The sequence below is a fragment of the Thermobia domestica genome, chromosome 5 (assembly GCF_964235325.1).
Source record: "Thermobia domestica chromosome 5, izTheDome1.hap1.1, whole genome shotgun sequence".
Taxonomy (NCBI): Eukaryota; Metazoa; Arthropoda; class Insecta; order Zygentoma; family Lepismatidae; genus Thermobia; species Thermobia domestica.
The window spans coordinates 182291995-182315521 of NC_137458.1; the positions used below are offsets into that span (position 1 = coordinate 182291995).

The 23527-nt window shown below is 36.8% G+C and overlaps 1 protein-coding gene across 2 annotated transcripts in view; it reads right to left on the reverse strand.

The window, feature by feature from the left end:
* Positions 1-17043: 17043 nt before the first annotated feature.
* The window catches only part of LOC145686311 (tubulin beta chain-like), a 297132-nt gene continuing 290648 nt past the window's right edge, over positions 17044-23527 (reverse strand). The window contains exon 2 of one of the 2 annotated variants that reach the window (XM_081759461.1): positions 17044-23052. In XM_081759461.1, the coding sequence (XP_081615587.1) occupies positions 21745-23052 (1308 nt within the window). In that variant the 3' untranslated portion in view covers positions 17044-21744. The remainder of the gene's footprint in view (positions 23053-23527) is intronic. The other variant, XR_014131584.1, reaches the window with a different exon arrangement.

The following is a 23527-nucleotide window of genomic DNA, read 5'->3' on the forward strand; positions in this document are numbered from 1 at the left end:
TTGTTTTAGAAATAGGTATATTAATGCGTACATTTTAAAAAATCGTAAGTGTAGAACTAGATTGTTATCCGAAAATATTATTGTAAAATTTGTTTGTTAGATGCTTCTGTATTGTTCACGTATCATGTCTACTGGAACTTTTTCAGAGTATACAGACTAAATATCAGTAATGAAAGCCAACTTATAGAAAAAATACTCATACTCTGACTAATTTTAGTGGAAAAGAACTACTGCATCCGTGCTAAAACAAAATACGAACAGAAAATAAACGATGTTATGATAAAAAGGTCTTGTGTCCATCTTAAACACAAACTAAATACAACTTTCTTACAAGACTGTCTATAATCTTTATTATAAATTAATTAGAAATGTTACAGTTTCGGAAGTATATCACTTCCTTCTTCAGACTACTATTCCAACTGAAATCATAAATGTCACGACAATGGACATATATATTGAATTTTAAAGAAAAGTGATTCCTTGTTGGTAGAGATCACAAATGATGTAATATTATTTATGATTTCAGTTGGAATAGTAGTCTGAAGAAGGGAGTTATATACTTCCGAAACTGTAACATTTCTAATTAATTTATAATAAAGATTATAGACAGCCTTGTAAGAAAGTTGTATTTAGTTTGTGTTTAAAATAAACGATATTTTCGTTCATGCTTCATACAAACTATATTTCCTTTTTCAAGTTGACCTTTTCTTTAATATCAGATATTTGAAAAACACTAGGAAATTCAAACGTACTTTTGAAAACATTAATCTTTCAAAAAATTTAGCAAAACAGGTAAGGACGTCATACAAATCAATCAACAGAAAATAAACTACCACGCAGCAATAGCTATAAAACTTGTTGCTTTCGTCTTATCATTATTCAATCATTACGAGCTAAAGTCACACATCCTTTTAGAATTATTTAATGAAATAACTACTATTATTTTTCACAACTGATACAAAATCTTGATTTCGATACATCTTATCAAATAAGTATTATTTACAAAATTCTACCTTATGTGAAGATCTTTGAAAAGCTACTTCCTATAATATATATATATATATATATATATATATATATATATTGCAGTAACATTATATTACGATGAATTACAATTCGCTATTATAGTCTAGTCAAATTACTAAAAAGTAAGGAACAAATTAGTAACAAGCTGAAAACTGACATAGATGTTGGAAATGATGTTCTAAACAACATACTAAAAGTCGCTTTAAATCCCACCTTACCTTCGCCTGCCATATTGGAATATGGCCGCTGGAAGTATCAAAGTAACAATATCCAGATAAAATAGCAATATCTTCATTATGATTGAACATAAAGAGATACATTTTGTGTCGTTTTATGGAACACAGATACCACATTTTTTTTTTTTGTAGAAAAACAGTTTTTCATAAAACGCATACTTTTAGAAATATTTAGCTCAAAATTCTAAAATTCCGAAAACTACCGTCAAACAGATTTAAGTTTTACTGAACTTAGGAAGTAATTATTAACAAACTGAAATTTGACATAGATGTTGGTAAAGATTATTTAAATGACAATAAAGTAACACAACATCTTTGTTCGCTGTTTCACTCCTAACCGAATCTAAAAGCAATAAATAACTGATGTAATTGGGCACTGTATTCCCATTTCTTTTGTCGAATGGTAAATTTCTGGCCCTTAGTTGATTGATTTCGTCCAAATCCATACTGATAATCTCCAATAATTTCATCTGTGTATGGGACCAATCCTGTTAAGATTGCGGGGATTTTATAGGATGTTGGCAGAAGAGAAATGTCTCGATAATTATTACAATCCGCTTTGTCGCCTTTCTTGTGAATTTGAACAATGATTCATTCTTTCCATTCTTGTGGTAGTTCTTCCTTATTTCATATAAGGAGAATGAGTTTGTGTAACTTGCTCCACAATTTTCCCCCTTCAGCTAAAATTAACTCAGCCGGAATTTCGTCTACACCCGGAGATTTGTGTTTCTTTAATTTCTAACCTGTTGTGGATTCAAATGAGACACTATTTTGTGCGAGTATTAATCATGACATACACAACCGAGAATACTGCTATTTGCACTGTTCCATACCTTACGCCTTCTGTTATGCGATAGGCAGTATCAGCTGAGGAGACAGTCAGCAGGAAACATGCAGCAGTCGAAAGCGGAAGTCAATCGGACTCGTGTTCTAGATATAGTGCTGAAGAATGTGTAACTCTTACGCTGAAGTTGTGAAGCACTTTCAAAAAGAAGGATTGAGTCATGCAACTGTGTACAGAACATTTAAAAGGATCAAAGATGGGATTTCAATGAAGAAAGAGGAGAACGAAAGAAAAAAATGATTATGAAAAAAATCAAAGAGAAGATTGTGTTCCTGATGGACGAAAGCGACTAATGTACCATTTCAAGTGCTACACGTGCATTAAAAGTGAGTTGTGATGTTACGAGGAAGTGGCTACTAGAACTGGGGATCAAAAGAAAGACAAAAGGATGGTCCATATGGAGGTGAGACAAAAAGTCATTCTGAACAAAATTGCCAGGGATGAGTTTCGTGCCTCTAATGATGATAGGGATGTAATATTAGATAATGAAACATATTGATCTGAATGGTTATGATCTGAGTGGAAACATGTAGTACTTCTAATCTCGGATATTCCTGTCTCTGAATACTAAAATTTCAAAACTAAATTTGCACAGAAACTACTCATCTGGATGGCAATAAGCAGAAAAGGTCATTCTTGGCCATATTTTCATAAGCAATCAATAGGTGCAATTAATCAAAATATATTTAAAAAATAAATGTATTCTAAATCACATTAATCAAAGAAAACTATTCGAATGGTTATTACATCTTTTGGCCTAATTTAGCTTCCTCTCACTATAGAATAGAGACGCAGCAGCTGCTGGACCGGAAGGGAGTGGAGTTTTTCCGCAAAAAGCGCAATCCACCAAATGTGCCACAAATCCGTTCTATTCAGAAATTTTAGGTTCATTTGAAAGCAAAAATATTCCAGAAACCATATAACCCCCCCCCTCTCCCAAAAATATCATTTTCAAAAAAACGAGCTCTAAAAATAATACGTCAATTCAGTGCAAACTACTTCGAATAGCTGATGGGGAATGTGGGTCCAAAAGTCAGAGCGGCTGCTAATCAGTGTTTTCTTTCTGTCATTAACTGATTTCATATGATTGCAAAATGTCTATTGTGACATCAATAACAAAAACAAAGAGTTTTCTTGCGCGAGTAAACAAAAATACGTCAATTCAAAAATGTGTCTAATTTGAATCTACAGCAGGTTATATATCAGAGATGGAGTGGGTCAGTGGATAGGTGGGTCAAGTGGGTCAAGTTTTCTGAGTGGGTCAGTGGATCGTGGGTCAATGGCATGTGACCCACTGTGACCCACCACCCACTATGACCCACTGTGACCCACCACCCACCATGACTCACTGCGACCCACCGACTCAGTATGATCTACCGACCCTCTCTGCTCACTGGGGGGCGCGCTGGCTCAGTGGTAGAGCGTTCAACTCCGGTGCTTGGGGTTCCCGGTTCGATCCCAGCTCGCGCCGTGTAGACTTTGTGGTGGACAAACACCGTGCTCGTGGGTTTTCTCGGGGTTCTCCCGTTTCCTCCCACTTTATTCATTCCACTATTTCACTCATTTCTCATTGTCACCGTCTCCTTTAGCCTAACCGGCATAACAGTGGGACGTTAAACTTAAAGATTTCATTTCATTTTCTCTCTGCTCACTGCATTGTAGACAGTATCTTCTGAAGACTGGTAAATTTGTCTGCATTTTACTTTCAAGACCTTCATTTCCGTTCTAGGGATGCGCTCGAGTCGAGTCGAGACAGAATTTTTCAGACAAAATTCGAGTCGAGACACAGCTCTTCCAATAGAAAAATATATATTTTTCGAGTCGAGACATCACTTTTACAGCACATTTTCGAGACGAGACAGTCTAAAATCTTGTCTCGTGCGCATCCCTATTCCCTTCCTTTTCCACTTGTTTCTGTCTACTTACCTGAGGTGAGTATATCTAACCAAGTGAAGAAAGAACTTCAGGCGCTTTTGGATATTGATATTTTTAATTGTATTAATAACAATAAGACTTATACTACTACTTGGCTTTGAAGATCTGTGAGTTTTGAGAGAAGCTAACTACTGGAAAAAATACATTTTTGAATCACTGTAATATATAAATTATTATATAAAAAATTGAATGTAACTATGTGTGCCTGATCATCACGGCCAAATTGCAAAGTCAAATGAAATTACTTTTGGTATGTAGTTAGGCCTTAATCCAAATTGGGATGTTGTATTGCTTTCATTATAATAGCTACATATCCTAAGGAGGGTGAGGATCCGAATTTTTGCGAAAAAAAATAGTATCTCGCAAACCGTTATACTTACTGAGCTGAAATTCAGTGTATTAACTCTTTATTGAAAATAAACAGAATGTGCCCTTGCATATTTTTAAATTCTCCTTTATGGAGGGGGGGCACTTTCTATATATGGAAAATTGGTAGTGAGTTGGTTTGTAAAAATGATCGAAAACGATCGATGTTATTTAAGAAAAACAAAATCAGAAACAAAAAATTACAGAGCTTGGCTTCATATATCCATTGCTTTCTAATATAAAAATTGCTGAAGCTTATGTTTATTATATGGAGCGCTTACAGCACAGGGCAATCAACCCAAAAACTTGTGACTAAAATAGGCGTAAAATTTGTATTGTAAGCTTAATTACACGGAAATTTTAAGTTTGGATTGTACGCATAATTATATGGAAAATTTTACTTTTTTCCCTTTACGTTCGTCTACTTACTTTGATGGAAATAATTATACTATGATAATTTAATTGAAATTCCTCGTAATTTGGCACATGGCAAACAGCAGTGTGGTAATTGAAGGGGAAGAAGGAAGGAAATTCCCATTCACCTCTGAACACTTTCCATTAACCACGTTCTCTTTCGCTTTCTAGACGAGAGAAGGAACTTCGTAATGGCATCAAACCTTCATGTGTAATTACAAAAATTAAATTTATAAACAAATAAGAAATCTTCAGTTTATCAGCCTTTAATTGATAATTTATTCACAAGATTCCCTATCGAAGGCGTGGTAGATAAAGTTTCTATTCTCCATGAGTCGACATTGCCAACTGACATGGTCGATATGGAAAAGATGTTGTATGGTGATACAGAGATTATACTTCTTGCTGAATACTTCAAAGCTGACCAAGAAAAATCGTTATCAGACCTAAGTCTAACAAGCAGATTGTCGATGAGGAGTTGCAGAAATCGGGTAGAAGTATTATCAATTTCCACGACAGAGTGCGAACGGGGACTTCCCCTTATGAATTTACAGATGACTGATGTTAGAAATAGACTAAGTGCTCAAACATTGTCTAACTTGTTGTTCATCAATGTTAATGGCCCACTTCTAGACAAGCTCAAAGTAGACGAGCTATTTATTTCTTGGCTGAAGGATGAACATCATTCCGCTGCGGATGATTTACCACGAAAAAGTTACCAACAGGAAATAACCCGATTTCTGGTTTGTTTTAAAGTGGAAAATTACGAGCTATAGAAAATGTATAGGCCTACTTGTATTACTAATGTCTTATTTGTGCTATTCAACTTTGTACCTATTTTTAGTAAGTCTCTTCTTTGCTTTAGGTAAACTACTTTGAATAAATATTCATAATAATTGCAATTATGCATATTTGTAACTTAAATTTAACGTGGTGTTTAGTGATTACACAAATTACAATTATGAGCATACTTTATGAAGATGCTCTCACATAGGGTACCCGAGCACTTTTATACACTATGAAAAACTGATTTTTCAAGTCTTTTGTGAGAAAAATACTGTGAAATGAGAAATCATAACCTTTTCTATATTGTACAGGGGTATTTTCCTGCGAATAGAAGTTTCTTTTGGAATGCGTTGAGAAATTAATGCTTGCAAGAATACTCTCTTAGTGCAAGTATATTTTACGCACACACTAATTTCCCCTCACCGCGAACTGTTTCAATTTCCTCACTGACAAACGCTTTACCATTTTATATCATGAAGATCAGATCCACCGTTATTCTGACAGAGCAGTGCTTGAGCGATTGACTAGAAATTCAAACTCCGATTAGTGACAATTTCACAGTCATGTTTTTTTACAAGTGTAAACTCTTTAGTCAGTACAGAAGAGGCCATGAATCGTGTTCAGAGTTGATGACGATGGATTTTGGTGAGTCAGAATAGGTCACAGTGGATTAGAGTGGTTCATGGTGGGTGGTTGGTCAGAGTGGGTCAGAGTGGGTGGTGGGTCACAGTGGGTCACCGTGGGTGGTTGCTTATGGTGGGTCAGAGTGGGTCACGGTGGGTGGTGGGTCAGAGTGGGTCACGGTGGGTGGTGGGTCAGTGGGTCAAGTTTTCATTGACCCACGCCAACTCTGTAATCCATAGGCTCCAACTATTGGGGGGCAGAACACTTTCCCCCCAATATTTAAAGGTGGGGTCCTCGCCCCCCAATATAATCCCTTCGGGGAAAAATTAACAAAGAGGAGCAAGAACTTCTGTCTTAAACTTCGTTGTGCCTTTAATGCAATATTAGGAAAAGCCTTCTTATTCGATAGGAAACCCGCCATTTCCAAAACTGTTTAATAGAGCATTGAAGCTTCAACCAATGCTCTAGCAGCACTGATATGACAATTGAAGATCAATGTGGTGCGCAAACTTGCAGCGAAGTTCCCAAATTTTGAACTAGAATTTGTTTTAATGCCTTTAGGCAAATTTGACGTAGGTCATGAATTTCCCACTGGACGGATGCAGCCGACAGAGATCTGGGGGATGGGAAAAACCTTCATTAAGCAGTTGATAGAAAACAGGTGAATATGATGATATATTTATTCTGTTTCCCTACCAATATTTTTTCAAGTCGGCGCCTAGCACCCTTGGGTACGATCACGACCACATGGGCCTTATAATTTGTTTTATCGAATGCCTGGCTACGCTCTTCTAAAAAGAAATGGAGCAATAGCAACAGGACTTCACTTCGGCAGGCGAAGTTTAATGGCCTATTTTAAAAGGAATAGATCCCAAAGGGCAGAACTGCCGTAACGTTATATTTATTAGGTATATTGAATAAGCTGTATGAAGTTACTCAACATCTGATTACGATTCTCTTATGAGTAGCCGGGGCACTTTGCAAATTTCCTAATACAGAATTCCCTTGAGAAGATAATCAATTAATGCTATTTTTTTGCCTGTTCTGGTCAGTGGCGGCTGTTCAGATTTTGGGCCCCTCAGCAAAAGATTTTCAGCCCTCTGACAAAATCGTCATTTTTGGAAATTGAAGGGGAAGCATAAAAGGGAGTCTAGAGGTGCTACACATCCGCGGGATTGCTAGGAACAGAGCCTGTGATCGGGGGTCTAATCCCCCAGAAACTGTCGGGTTTACTAGAGTATCGCACATTTGACAAGTAGATCATTTGAACTTCATTCTGTATACTAGATACTCATGCAATAGAATTCTAAAGTACGGCCTGCAAAAATAATTACAATTGAACGCTACTCTGAGAGTTAATTACTTGTCTTACATTGTATGTAGTTATATTATTTTTTTGTAATTGCAATAATTGTGAACTTGTGTATTGTATAATGTATTTAGGGTGTATTAGTGTATTGCACAATGTATTTAGGGCATTTACGACATTTAGGGTATATACAAGACTTAGTGTATACTATATTTTATTGCTACAAAATAATAATGTTCATTGTGCACTTTAAACCCCATGAATCTCAGTCGCAAACATCCCAACCCCTATATATATATATATATATATATATATATATAGATAGATAGATAGATAGATAGATAGATAGATAGATAGATAGATAGATAAATAGAGCCGGATCCAGGATTTTATGACGGGGTGCACCAGTATAAAATTGACTTTTTACTGCCTTTAGGCATCTGTGGTGTGACTGAGGATACACCCTGGGAAAGCTCTTTGTCTCGTCTTGGGAACTAAAGCCACGACTTTCCGAAATCGAAGTCAACGCTTTACAATCTAAGCCACGGCCGCTTTGTACCGTTAGCCTGCATTATATAATTAATTTGATTCTTTAGATCAGGTATTTCTCTAATCATGGACACTTGGAAAATGACGGATACTTCTATCATGCAAAAGAATCATTAGAATCACATGTTTTGGAAAATGCTGCTATCAGCTTCTCATTTTAGGTAGTGTGTATCTATAACGAAGTGGCTGCACGTGCACCCTCTAAATCCGGTCATATATATATAGGGGCGGATCCAGGGTATGGTCAAGACTAGTAGACTTAGACGGTTAGACGAATCGCAAACCGTAGTTTCTTTTTGTAATATAAACCGGTTTCGAACGGTTAACCGAAACCAAACCGAACCAAAAAATTGTTCTATTTCCTGCTATTTAGAGAAAGACATGGAGAATCGTAATTTCGTTCAAGAGTGAAATAGCGGATCCACAATTAATTAATCTAAAAAGAAATTACATGTAGTTCGGGCTTTGTCTCAAAATATGCAAGAATGTTCTCAGAAAGTTTAATCCAGTATCTGTTTCAAACCGAACAGAACCAATTATGATCTGGTTTCTGAAATAAACCAAGACATTCACTATTAAACTTTAACCGTACCCAAACTAGTTAACCACTTAACCAATATTTTGGAACATTTCTAGTGCATAGACTGTAGTTAGTGTTTCTATTGTCTATTCTTGTTTTGAACCCATCAGGCCACTTGAGCAGTTGGGTATCATATTGTGAGCAACAGTTAAGAGAATGAAAGCAGTGTCCTTCCAAAAATAACTTTCTTAAAAACGTGTCAAAGTTTTTGTAAAAGTTAAATACCACAAACTGAGGTTTTGTAGTTGTTCCAATTTAAAAAATTGTTACATGAATTTATATGGAAAAGTGGCAAATTTGAAAATATCTTTGTTTAACCTTTTTTCCATAATGGACATCATTAATACAAATGTTACTTATTTCAAAACTATTTTAGCTTTGCTTTGATTGCAAAAGCTAGGGCTTGAACTTGAGTTTCAGGTTCTTTACATTAAGGAGCACTCTGATTGCACAAATAAAAAGACCTCAATCATTTATCTCTCTACATGCGACGTCTCCTTCATCGCCCACGTGGCGAAGTCGGAAGAACACATTATTACTGATCGTGAGGTTGCTGGTTCGCGTCCACTCTGCGGCACTTTTTTCAGTGTCTTTTAGACTCTTTTTGATTTAAACAAATCACACATATAGGTTATTTAAAATATATGGGGGAGTAATTTTCTGGTTCATTGGCGCTTCGTCGCGTCTCTGTCGCTGGTGTAACGCTGATGGTATAATTTTCAAAACGGAAGTGGGATCACAGCGGATAATCGCTGCGGGGAATCCAATTTTTGCCGAAAGGTCGCTAGTTGTCCTTCGCTGGTTCACGGACGCTTTCGGCATGAGGTAGCTAGAGTTTCAGGTCGTTTACATTATAAGTTTTCTTTTTCTACATTCCACAAAAACAAAACTTCCATACCAATTAACGTAATAAACATATGTATAGAAAGTACGTTTGAGTGCGCTGGCCACACACAACGTCTTCGCTGGCCAATGGTTAGAGATTTCGATTTCCCCAATATCGGGTAGCCTGGATAAAACGTTGAACTCGACAATCTGCAATGTACACTAATGGCTTGTGAAAGAATATAGTTATAAACAAATATCCGAAGAGATATATTTAAACTGTAGTTTCACATAACATTAGCCTCGATGCTCAAGCAGGGCGTTAAAATCCCTCATATCTAAATGCTGCAACAACATGCACTAATACTACTTCTATCACTCATTTTCAACAATTTACTTTGACTATTTACATTTGAATTTTCTAGATTATTGTTTCTACATAACGGTTAATTTTATTATGACCGAAACAAGGGTTTTACGATATTGGAATAGTAAAAATGTGCAATTTGCTGAAGACACTTCACAACAAGTTTTCAGGCGACAATTAACAGCGATGTCTTAGGGTAGTGGGATAAGTGTCGGTTTCACATCCCGATGATCTGGGTTCGATTTCCGGTGGGTAACTAAGATTTTTATCATTTATAATGTTGATACTTCCAATGTAAGATAATATGGAAAATATTCAACTTCTCTCGGTCTTAGAATTGAGACGAATTTCTTCAGTGTACTCGCAATAGAAAAGTGAAACACGACTATAAGATGACGTCAGCCGCATCAACCTTGGTTCGTACTGTCTGGGAACGTGACGTATTTACGGAGGAATTGATGAATACGTAAGGCACATAGTTAGTGTGAGTCAAACATAGAACTGATCAAACACAAACGTTATTGTTTCCCAACAATTTCTTATAAGTTTCCACAACTTTTTCTACTGCTACTACTGCCAGAAATATTAATGTTTAAAGCAATTTACCATTTCGGGTACGTTCCATATCAACACCATATCAACAAAAACTTGAAGTTCAATCAAAAATAAATAAAATATGTAGCCAAGTTTCAACTTTCCAATAACAGTAATATTATTATTAATAAAGGAATAACAGAATTACAATACCAATCACGTAAACAATACCTTCCAATAAAGAAAAAGTAATTGCAACGACGGAATTCGAACCTGGGTCCCTGCCGCACAAGTTTTATGCTTTACCACTGTGTATAATTTACTCATGCAAAGTAAGAAAACACACTAGTGGAAGATACAAATAGAACTTTCTGTTTCTACACATGTTAATACAGTTCAAACAACGTGAAAATAATGTTTGCCGTCTTTTCTTTGGAAATTAGATGTTAGAAAGTGAGGAAGATTAGTAATGTAAATCGGGACCATTGTTACATATGATAAGGTACCATCGATTTGAAGAACGTTTCGTGATATTTTCCTCATTGACGAAGGTCTATGTAACTTGTTTTTGAGTTAAAGAAGGAGATCTCGAGTATGTCATTATAGCACGTCTCCTTCTACAAGCAATAGTATATTGTATATAGTCTTACATGCAGCGATTTTAACTAGTTAATAGTTTGGTCGAAGATGAAGTAACGCGATAGACAAATGGTTAGCGCATGGACTTCTATTCGACGACCCGGGTTCAAATCCCGGCCAGGTTCAAACTTTTCAAATGTTTCAATATTTATTTCAATGCATACTCAGTGTGACATGCAAGATCTACTCCTCTCGAAAAAGAAAAAGATGTTGGAATGAGGAGAATTGGAGAAGGTCTGTCAATGTAGGCAAACATTTACGAACTTATTTCCAGCAGTTGTTCTAGATATATTTTCATCTACTATCAGATATTTTCTGATTCATACGTGGTCAGTATTTTTTATTTCTCTGAACACAAAGACTAATGGACCAGTGCTAATGCATTACACACACAGCAATATTGAGAATAATATATGGTGTTCATTGAACAACACGCTCTGAACCATAGAGATTCTTCTTAGATGGAGCGCTATTTCCTTAGTCACCTACTTTACAGTTTTGCCTGCATAAACACCTGATTCAATGCTATCAACTTATGTAAGTGCCGAGAAAAGTTGCGTGTAAGTTGGGTTACATCTTTCCAGGGTTTCTCATAATTGCAAATTATCTGGATTCTGTAGTAATGGAATTAGAGTACTTAGGGGCAGATACTTTTGCTGGTGGCTGTACAATACCACTAATATCACTCATATGATATCACCATCGCCATTCAGCATATCTGAAGCCAAATGCTGCAAAATAATATGCAACTTTTTTTAAATTTGTTGAAATATCACTTATACATGACATTAAAATAGGTTATCAATAAAATGTTTGTCATCTTCATCTATGACACTTTCAGTCTCTTCGTTTCCACCACGAGCACCGTGGTTAATCTGCAAGTTTTAAGTGAGACTCGAGATTTTCTTCTGTGAAGCACGAGTTCTTGGAATTCAAAATCCAATTGAGTGTAAAAATGTTTCTTCCTACCGAAGCAGATGATGGAGGAACCATTATTGCCTTCATTCCCAGCTTACTATTATAAGCATCTTGGTGGAATGTTTCTGCTAGAAAAATAAAGCAGAATTAGAAGACAGATTTTCTCCCTGCGCCATTTCTATATACGTTGCTATTTCTTGTATTGGAACCAGTGCTGGAATGGCCACGTTGGCTACTTGGCGATCGCCAAGAGCTCAAAGCCCGAAGGATCCCGCCTGGATCACGAGGTACAGAACCTATAGGCCTTGGTCGAATTTTCGCAATCACAAATGCCTTCTTGAGTCTTCCTACCAAAAAAGTTGCGGAAGCGTAAGTTAGTCTTCTTGGGCCCCCTTTGCTCAGTACGATCCTCAGTCTAAGACTTCAGACTACATCAAAGCTTGCAATTTAGTGAATACATTACAGGAGCAGATAAAACAGAAAAGAAATGATGAAAAATTCTACCGATGTACGAAGAATGTGTCGCATTAGCCAAAGGCCTTAAAGAAATATTCAAAGGTCAATTAGACATTCCGACAGATTTTGTTCAGAAACGAATCAACGTTAAAAAGAAAATGCCTGGTGAAAAAGCGAGTGACGAGAATGTGGACTTTTCTTCCTATGAACTGTTTAAAGTAGCATATTATGAAATCCTTGATAGTGCATTGAGGAAAGCATTGAGGAAAGATTTGTGCCCAACGAAGGTTTACTTCTTGTTTGTTCTTGGGTAGATCTCCAAAGATACAGCGCAATTTCTAGTTTTGATGTTGCTGACATCCCTAGTGATGTATTTGTGAAAATTACTTAACTCAGCGGTATTGATCGGAATTGTTTACTTCTAGAATTGAAGCAGTATGCTAGTCAATTTGATAGTTTCCAAATGACGAGGAGAGAGCATTAGAAGCCAAAGCACAACCTAACGATAACCAGAGTGATAGCAAACCTGAGTCTGAAAGAGGAAAAATGAATCTGACACACAAGCTGAACGTGAAAGAAATGAAAATCTGAACAATCAAAAGTGCTTTAAATGTCTATCATGTACATTTTCTCTTTTGTTTCAGCTTTCGTGACAGAGTGATTTGTTTAGTAATTTTTACATTGCTTTCAAATTTGTTCTTACACTCCCATGTACTCATCTCACATGTAAGAGGATATTTTCTAAATAGAAAATTGTTAAAACTAGAATATGATCTAGAGTACGTCAAAACGATTTATTTCGTTTTTTATATTTACAGAAAAAGATTTATTCCAGAATGTAGAAAAAGAAAAAGTAATGATTTGATTGAGTCACCAAGTAAAGAATTGCGTTAGAAAAGGTCAAGTAACTGAGTAGTAACTTCACGATTACGTTTGATTGTCTCAGTATTACTGTAACTTTTTTGCGATTGTACAACATATTTATTCAATACAGAAAATATGATTTTGTCACTTATCATGTTTTGCAACTTTGGAAGGTAACAACACCGAAAAACTTTGGGAGGTGATTCCTTATATGAAATGAAAGAAAATTCTAATAAACATGGTTCAGAAAACGGCTCCTTTCAGAGTTATGAACCACTGAATATTCGAAAATCACGTTTCAAAACGCTCTGGCTTAGAAACTATAGGGCCTATCCCAAGCCGTTTAAGGAATTACACAGGAACCAGTATTCGTTCTATCTAAATATTCATGTTTCAGAATTCACCGATACCAGCGAAACGAACGCACCATTAGTACTTAACGGAGTGTCCCTATATCTCAACTTCCTTTTTACAGTTCGTTTCGTCGATAACAGATTATGGTGAAAGTTTTTCGTTGTTGTTGCCTTCCACCCTGTATATACCCCTCTTTAAGAACCCGCGCCAAGGGCCCTCAACTTGGCCAGTCTGACACTGATTGGAATATCAGCAGTCGAGAAACGTTTCAGTTCACCCGAAGTGAAGATGGAAGAAATTTTCTCAGCAACGGCTAAATCTGGATCTAAATTCTGAACTTCCTTCCAGAAGTTTATAGCTGGATGGCGTTCACTCATATAACTTTCAAGTTTTTTACATAAAATACCAAAACTTTGAACCATCTCAAGAACTGATAATAGAAGAAGCCAGACCTGTGTTCAACATTTTCTGATTCCAGGATCTGCAGATTCTGATTTCTTTACAAAGTCCATCAGAAACTGTACCAGTAGCAATAGCTCCAAGTTGAAACTGAAGAACTTCATTTTCAACCAACTGTTTTAACTTTGGTAGAACAGCACTATTTTCCTCATCTTCTAATTTAATCCAACGTTTGACTGCATTGAAATTAGTGTTGTGATATTTTCCTGACTTCAGCCATGTGCTCTAGCGAGTTTTTACAAGAACTGGAAGTAGATCAAATGTCCCTGTTCCTTCCAAGCATTCCAGTTATCTCTCTCTTCTGTCCGGTCTTTTCGCTAAAGCAGTCTTAACTGCTGCAATGAACTCATCAGCAATTGTAAGCAAAAATCTTACTTCTTCGGCACAAAGATGAAATACGTGAGCCCAGCAAGAAGAATATAAAAGCTGTGGTGCAACTCCAGCTAGTAGTCTACCAGCAGCAGCAGCTAGCCGTTATCAAAACAACAAAATTATACCTGTGAACAGCAATAAGGTCTGGTGCATCCAGTACTACATCTACTATAACATCAGCATTGCAATGTTTAACAATTTTAGTTTCCACAAGACGGGGTTTTTGATTCACAACACCTAATGGAGCAACAATAACATTCACCAAGTTAAAATTTCTTAAATTTCCAGTTCATCAACAACCATACAAACAGGATTTTCCTCACATTTTGATTTAGTTTTCTGGAGATCTTCCGCGCACTTGAGAAGATAACTTCTCAGAGTGGTTTCACTGGGAGCCGGTTTTATAGAATAAGCAGAAGCTATCCACTGACAAAATGGTTCATTTCTGAACACATGAAATGGAATACCTGCAGAAGTAAATGCTTTCACTATTTCTTTTATATTACTCTTGGCATCTTCCATACACTACCATACTTGAGGTGTAGTACTGGTACGTATGCCGCTAGGGACACTTGAAGTTGAAGAATGTCTTTGTCCGTCACTCTGCTTCAGAGATCTAAGTTTAAAACTTTAAACATGTTTTTGTACAATGGAGATCTATTCGAAATTAACTCTTGAAGGACGACATAGCATTATCGTGACACAAAATACATCGTGGGGTCATATACAACCCATTAAAAAATGTATATATTTAGAAAACACCGGTCGCGTAAGAGTTGGTACCATGTGCTAATTTATTTTAGATTAGACTACAACATGTGTACGTCACACCTATACATGTGGAATTTTAACTAGTCTGACAACAACTTTGATTATTAAACACAAATATTGGGCTAATGGTTTAATATTAAATTTTTGGTAATCTTCTAACTAGTGACCTACCGAAGTATATCTATAGCTATAACCTAACCTAACATGTATTTTTGCAACTGGTTAGGTTGGTTTAAGTTAATCCTTGAGTTTTACGTCCCACGTTTATGCCGGTTAGGCTAAAGGATGAGAAATGAATGAAATGGTGAAATGAAGAAAGTGGGAGGAAACGGGAGAACCCCGAGAAAACCCACGAGCACGGTGTTTTTCCACCACAAAGTCTACACGGCGCGAGACAGGATCGAACCAGGGACCCCAAGCATCGGAGGTGAACGCTCTACCACTGAGCCACCGAGCCACCTGGTTTAAGTTAGGTTATGTTATTGTTATAGATATAGCTAGGTAGGTCACCAGTTAGAATACCGGATTTTCTGTTCATTAGTTATATTATTTGAATAGTCATACAAATGTTAATAAACTTTTTCCGTCAAAATTATTTGAAACTGCTACACAAGTTTTGAGAATTCTGCTTTGTTTACAGCATTAGTGTGGGTCACTTCACATCCTTACAGTCGCCACAAATTCCAAAGCGATGATCAGCACATAAACTGCGTAAGCAATACACACATGTTGTTTGTCCCGGGGACCATAAACACACCGACCACCCACTTGGTGATTCTTTTACAGTTTGTGGCTGATGTCTCCTCACTCAGTATTGGATTTCTTCCAATGTGAGTCCCTTACTTATTGACGCCATGATACGTTGCACTTCAGCCGGAGAGAAATAGAAAAAAAATTCTAACAATGCTATTTTTGTAGCACAAAAACACCCTGGGGTCGTATGTGACTCAGCTGCACAAAATAAACAAATTATGTACAGAAACAGCAGTTAAATGTTCCTACTTTGACCAGTACTCAAGCACTGAAGGTAGACAAATCATGAACCATTTAGGTTATTTAGCACAGGCGCAGATGCGTACGTCAAAACAAGTGGAATCGCCGGCAACCCCAGGATGTCTTTCTAGGGTTAATACTCTCGGAACACAAAATACACAAAAGTTTATCCTTTTCAGCAACAGAGTATTCTGTAGGAAACTCACGAACCCTTTGTATTATGCTTAATGATATTTTTGCCATTATGTGGTTACTAAATTAGATATACACTTCTCTGATTCAGGGCGTGTACTGACTATAAAATCTTTAAACGTTACTTCAAATTTTTCTCACAGAACTGCGCAGTTACACTTAGAAGAAAACTATTGTTTATTCATTTTTGACGGAAAGTTTTCTTCTTTTTTCCTTTTACCCCCTCCACTTCAGAGGATTACACGAAAAGTTTAAGGTGGATCACTAGGTGTTCTCGGTCCTGTGCTAAACGCTGCTTGGATAGTGCGACGTTGCTAGATTATGTCGAGTGTTTACAGATGTAAGATAATAAAGGAAGTAGGATAATAATGGATAATTCTGTAGGATGGAAGTAGGATAATTCTGTTTGGATATGTACTGGAGAAATTAGTTTTCGACCCTTACCGCAATTCACAGTTAAGTTCCGCTTTTTCGAAGTGCAATGCTGGAATCTTATTGTGACAGTAAACGTACAAATTTGTTCAACAATGCCTTATGGTGTTCTGCGCAAGTTTCGTCTCAAAATCTATTTCCTTACATGCAAATTAATATTTAAATAAAATGTGAAGTATAACACAAAAAACGGTTAAACGATATATTTATTTCGTAATAAGATCGTTACTTTAAAATACTTTACGCATACAAATAAACATTTCATAAAACTGAGCATTTATAGTAAAATCTAACAGCAAGAGCCATCTTGTGTGCTCATTGTAAAACGAATCAAATATTTTCTTTTATTTGTTATCTTTTTGATATCAGGAGACACAACCAAATGAATCAGTGTCTTGTGTTGTAGCTGAAACATAATTCTATCTCATAGTATTGTACAATATTTATATATAACATTTCATTGCGCAGTAATTAAGGTAATGAGCTCAAATATGTATTGACTTCCGGGTGGTGATCCATCTTTAAGAAATAAAAATAAGCTTTTCATTGTTGCATGTCATGTTCTCAAAGATTTTGCTTTGTAAATATTGGTTTTAAAAAATATTAATACAGTACCGTCAGAGGGGGTTATTTTGCACAAGATTTAAGGAATTTTAAAGAAAATCGCATGTAACTTTCAAACGTAATCATTTAGAACACTGCATTTTAAACATATATTAGCTAGATATATAAGGAAAACATTAGTGCAAATTCATTAGTAAACATTCAGTATGGTCATAGTTATTGAAATATAAACTTTGGGGCAAAGTAATCTCATAGGTGGGGTTACTTTGCGCAACGTAAAAAAAGGGATGTTTAACATACTAGCATAACGTTTCTCTGCAGAGCTTTCCCTTCATTATTTATACATTTCACTTTCTACACAAAACTGCATGTAATCTACAAATATTGATATTAGAATGAAGGTACCGGTATCGATACTTACAAGCAACGTACAGAACAAGGCACGATCAGATCCGACTCAAACTTCGCCCAGAAAACACATAATACAAAAGAAGAAAAATGCCAAATTGGAGCTGCCCCATCCAGAAACCCCGGAGATATGCTCCGCAACATAACGCACCATGCGACAATATGATATAAAGTAAACGTCGCAAGATACCATTTATGTCGAAAATGGAAAGGATAGGCAGCACCAGGATATCAAGATATTTGATATGCTATACCACTGACTTGGCGGCCATCTTGAAAGCCGCGATCTTGGATATAGCGTAAGGTATTGAAATGAAAAGCGAGGGGTATGATATATCAATGTAAGGTAAAATGCAAAAATAAAACCAATGATTTAACCGCGAAATCATGTGTGTAATTGTATGGATGGGACGAAGTGTAGAAGACTCGAGCAAAACAAACGTGTATTCAAAGGACAGAATAATAGGGCAAGACCCCACGATAAATGGTACGCGACAAGTAACTGCAAAAGTGTCTGTGCATGGAAGTGCATCCGCCTTGACAGATTATGCCTTTCGAGGATATTGGAATTCCGTTTGGAACAGTGAAAACCACAATTGCAACCCGCGATACGAGCACTCGTTTGGAAACTACATAAACTACAAAGGACTATCTCCTATGGAACAGCAATTCGGCACCTCACTCCGGAGTTTAGGAGATATAATCTTGGATTGGTGATCAAAAGCACAACCTACCTGTGATTGAAGCCCACTCCTGGACACCGTTTTGTACGGAAATAAAGTGTGTACACATTAGAAAGACCAGCAATTTCTAGCTTACATTTCTTTACGAATATTTCTTCTCCTTTGCGCGGTTTGCTAAACTGTTTCACGACGGTCACAAACAGTCATAATATCAGGGAAATGCAGTATTCTGCATTGACTCGATGAGTTCCATGAGTTGTTGCAGTCTCCCACGAGAAGGCTACTTTACCACACAATGAAACGACTCGAATTGTGTCTACTGGTTCCGAGAGTCTCATCCACATACACTTCTGTTACATCGTGGTTGTTCAAAATCTCCACCATATGTTCAGTTGCTTGTCGTTCGTCCACTGTCGGATTTGCCGATTGGACTTACACTTGCTTTGGAAATACACTTTGCATCAGCAACACCACATTGAGAGGGTTCGCCATTGCAGCTCTACATTGGTGTTTTAGATGAACGATACTGCGGACACATTCACTACACAACATATTGAGCGTTTTGGCTTGCGAATGTCACAAATACACTATCACTTCTCACTGGTCGGCCCCTGTTGTCACGTTCACTTCGTTCCATATGTGCCAGTGAAACCAGTACACACAATTCGAGTTGTCTCTTTGTGTGGTAAACTAGCCTTCTCGTAGGAGATTGCAACAACTCATGGAATTCATCGAGTCAATGCAGAATGCTGCCTTTCCTTGTTATTGTGAATATTTGACACCGTCGCGAAACGATGCAGCAAACCGCGCAAAGGAAAAGAAACATTCGTAAAGAAATGTAAGCTAGAAATTGCTGGTCTTTCTCATGTTTACACACTTCGTTTCAGACAGTGTTGTTTAAACAAACGTGGGCCGAAATGTCCTTTGTTTTCACGAAATAGCAAGAAAATTGAACAAGAAACGTACAAAACGGTGTCCAGGAGTGGGCTTCAATCACAGGTAGGTTGTGCTTTTGATAATCAATCCAAGATAATATCTCCTACACTCCGGAGTGAGGTGTCGAATTGCTGTTCCATAAGAGATAGTCCTTTGTAGTTTATGTAGTCTCCAAACGAATGCTCGTATCGCGGGTTGCAATTATGGTTTTCACTGTTCCAAACAGAATCCCAGTATCCTCGAAAGGCATAATCTGTCAAGGCGGATGCACTTCCATGCACACACTTTTGCAGTTACTTGTCGCGACCCATTTATCGTGGGGTCTTGCCCTATTATTCTGTCCTTTGAATACACATTTGTTTTGCCCGAGTCTTCTACACTTCGTCCCATCCATACAATTACACACAAGTTTTTCACGGTTACATCATTGGTTTTATTTTTGCATTTTACCTTACGTTGATACATCATACACCCCGCTTCTCATTTCAATACCTTACACTATATCCAAGATCGCGGCTTTCAAGATGGCCGCCAAGTTAGTGGTATAGCATATCAAATATCTTGATATCTTGGTGCTGCCCATCCTTTCCACTTCCGACATAAACGGGTATCATGCGACGTTTACCTTATATGATATTGTCGCGTGGTGCGTTATGTTGCGGAGCATATCTCCGGTGTTTCTGGATGGGGCAGCTCCAATTTGGCATTTTTCTTCTTTTGTATTATGTGTTCTCTGGGCGAGGTTTGAGTCGGATCTGATCGTGCCTTGTTCTGTATATTGCTTGTTAGTATGAAGTACCAATATTTGTAAAGGAAATTAGGTAATTTTTGGTACCGGCACAGGAACCACATTTCAACCACATATCAACTCAGGGACAGAAAAAATTCCCGTGAACTGATGGGTCTTGGTTATTCCTTATGTCCAAGAATATCATCCCAACCGTAATCAGTGGAAGATTTACGGGGTTTAGGACTTTCAGGCTGAAGCCCACGCAAATTGCATGATTTCGAATTATTTTTTTTTAAATCAAATTTTGGACATATCTATACGTAAAAGCTTCAAGTCCTCCGAAAGTCCAATGATTTCTAAAAACACGAAGCCTTTGTGAGTAAAGACCCTCTCAAACAATTTTTCTGGATCGGCCACTGCTCATAATTTACTTTCTAATAAGAAATTCATCCTGCTGTCTACCTAAATAGAAAATTTGCCTAAATTTAGATTGCAGGAGGCCCCACTAGTAATAATTTCCTATTTAAGCGGTATTTTGGACCGGTGCAAAGTAACCCCGATTAGAGGCCGAAACCGCCTTCTCCCAGTTTTCCTTTTTTATGATTTTTAAACGTTACACACTTCAATTTCAACTATTGCATCAAAGTCCCATTATACACAGTAGTATTCTACGAAACTGACTTAACTTGGACGGAAATTCTTGTACGTGATATCTTTCAAATTTTGGCGGCCTTTACATAACTGCTTTTCATTCCTCTACAACAACAAATTCTCCGGGTAATTAAAACTGATGTTAACCCCCAAAATTATAGCCAAAGTACAGTTAGATATTCTATTTTACATTGGCAGTTGAAATTTCCTTTTTACAGTTCATGGTTTTAACGACAGAGGACAGTGAATCTCTTTTCATATTTTGTGCAAAGTAACCCCTGATATGCACGGCTAAACTTACAGTATGTTAAACTTGCATTTATACAGAATTTTTCAAAAATTGTGCTATATATTTTAAATTATGCTTTATTTTCTAAAATTGTGTTTTGTTATACTTTTAAAATTAGTTTCTTCTGGACCCTTAGACAACCACAACAATGTTCAAGGTACCAACCCAACATATGTGTAAATTGCTGTTATGCTTTTTATCCTTTGGGTTGTTCCACTAATCAAAATAACTAAGTTTCCAACTGCTATTTTACATTATTCAAATGCGTTAAATTTATTATTTTAAATATTAACTAAAAATTAAAAATCGTCTAATTCTCACAGAATAAATTATGTTTTCTAAATTAATTTTTCACAGAAGAAACCTTTCTCGACCCTCTGTCGATAATAAGAATAACCACCTCAAGTACAACGAAGCTATTGGTTGAATGTGCTGCAGAGAAATGTATATTAGCTCTATCGTGCAGCTACGTTAATTAGTTTAATTGGTTAAATCAAATTTCGTTTTCAAATTATAGGATATGATAAAGTTGACCTTGCCATGTCTTATAATAATTAAGCAGAACAAATAAATTAGGAAGTAAATGAAGTAGTTTACGATTCGAAATCAAAATCGTTTGAAAGCTACCTATCAAGAATTTAAAGTATATTATTAACACCAATTGTAAAACAATCTTTTGAAGCTCGAACAGAAATTTCAGTTTCACTTTCCTCAATACCAGCTTCTTGACACTGTTGGTATTCAGACACGAGGTCATTCATGTTACATTGAGCTTCGGTGAATTCTAGTTCATCCATCCCTTCACCTGTATACCAATGCAAGAAGGCTCTTCTTTTGAACATGGAAACATACTGTTCACCTATTCTCTTAAATATATCTTGAATGGCTGTTGAATTACCTACAAAAGTAGCTGATAATTTTAATCCTCGCGGAGGAATATCACACACGGCTGTTTTCACATTGTTGGGAATCCATTCAACAAAGCTGTCAATATTTTTGTTTTGGATATTGAAGATCTGTTCGTCTACTTCCCTCATAGAGACTCTACCTCTAAAAACAGTTGCTACAGCTAAATAACGTCCTGCTAAAGGATCACAAGCAGCCATCATGTTCTTGCCATCAAACAATTGACGTGTGAGCTCAGGAACTGTCATTGCGCGATATGGTTGTGCAGCACGCGATACTAAAGGAGCAAATCCAGGTATGAAGAAGTGAAGCCGGGGAAAGGGAACCATATTAACTGCAAGTTTACGGAGATCGGCGTTTAATTGTCCAGGAAATCTCAGACAAGTAGTGATTCCAGACATTGTAAGAGAAATAAGGTGGTTTAAGTCACCATATATTGGTTGAGAAATTTTTAATGTCCTTAAACAAATGTCATACAAAGCCTCGTTGTCAATGCATAATGTGTTATCTGTGTTTTCTATTAATTGATGAATTGAAAGGGTTGAATTGTACGGTTCAACTACATTTTCAGACACCTTTGGAGATGGAACTACAGAAAAGGTACTCATGATTCTGTCTGGATATTCATCTCGTATCATTGAAATAATTAGTGTCCCAAATCCAGATCCTGTTCCTCCGCCAAGTGAGTGAACCAGCTGAAACCCTTGCAGACAATCACAGCTCTCTGCTTCTCTTCTTAACACATCCAATACGCTATCAACTATCTCACTACCATCTGTGTAATGTCCCTTTGCCCAGTTATTAGCAGCACCGCTTCTTCCACAAACAAAGTTCTCAGGTCTAAATATCTGACCAAAAGGTCCGCTTCGAACATTGTCAATTGAACCTGGTTCAAGATCAGTCAATATAGCTCGAGGTACATAATTGGAACGAAATCCTTCATTATAGTAAACAGTTATTCTCTCAAGTTGTAGGTCAGAGTCACCATAGAATGTTCCTGTTCGATCGATTCCGTGTTCATCTGATATGACTTCCCAAAACTGAAACGAAAAGAGAAATTTAAATAAAGGCTTAAATACCAACGTCATATGCAGTGATGTAACTAAACGAGGGCACAGGCGCCTTACTAGAGAAGCCCAAACTGGGCAAATATTTATTTTCACTATAATGCATGGAAAGCAGTTTTAGCAAACTAAAGATCATTAAAAAAAATACCTCAGAAACTTAACAAGGAAACGACTCACCAACATTAGGATCATATCTATAGAGCATAAGTTAGCTTCAAAGCTATCTTTTGAGGACATTGTAAAACCTTTTGCAGCCAAAAGAGCCCGCAAAGTAAAAATTTAGTACCAGCTTTTTGTTTGTATTTAACATACATCGATTTAAGGTGGACCACTAGGTGTTCTCGGTGCTATGCTAAACGCTGTTTGAATAGTGCGGCATTGCTGATCGAATGTTTACTGATGCCAGATAATAAAGGGAGTAATTATGGAATTCTGCTTAGATACTTAC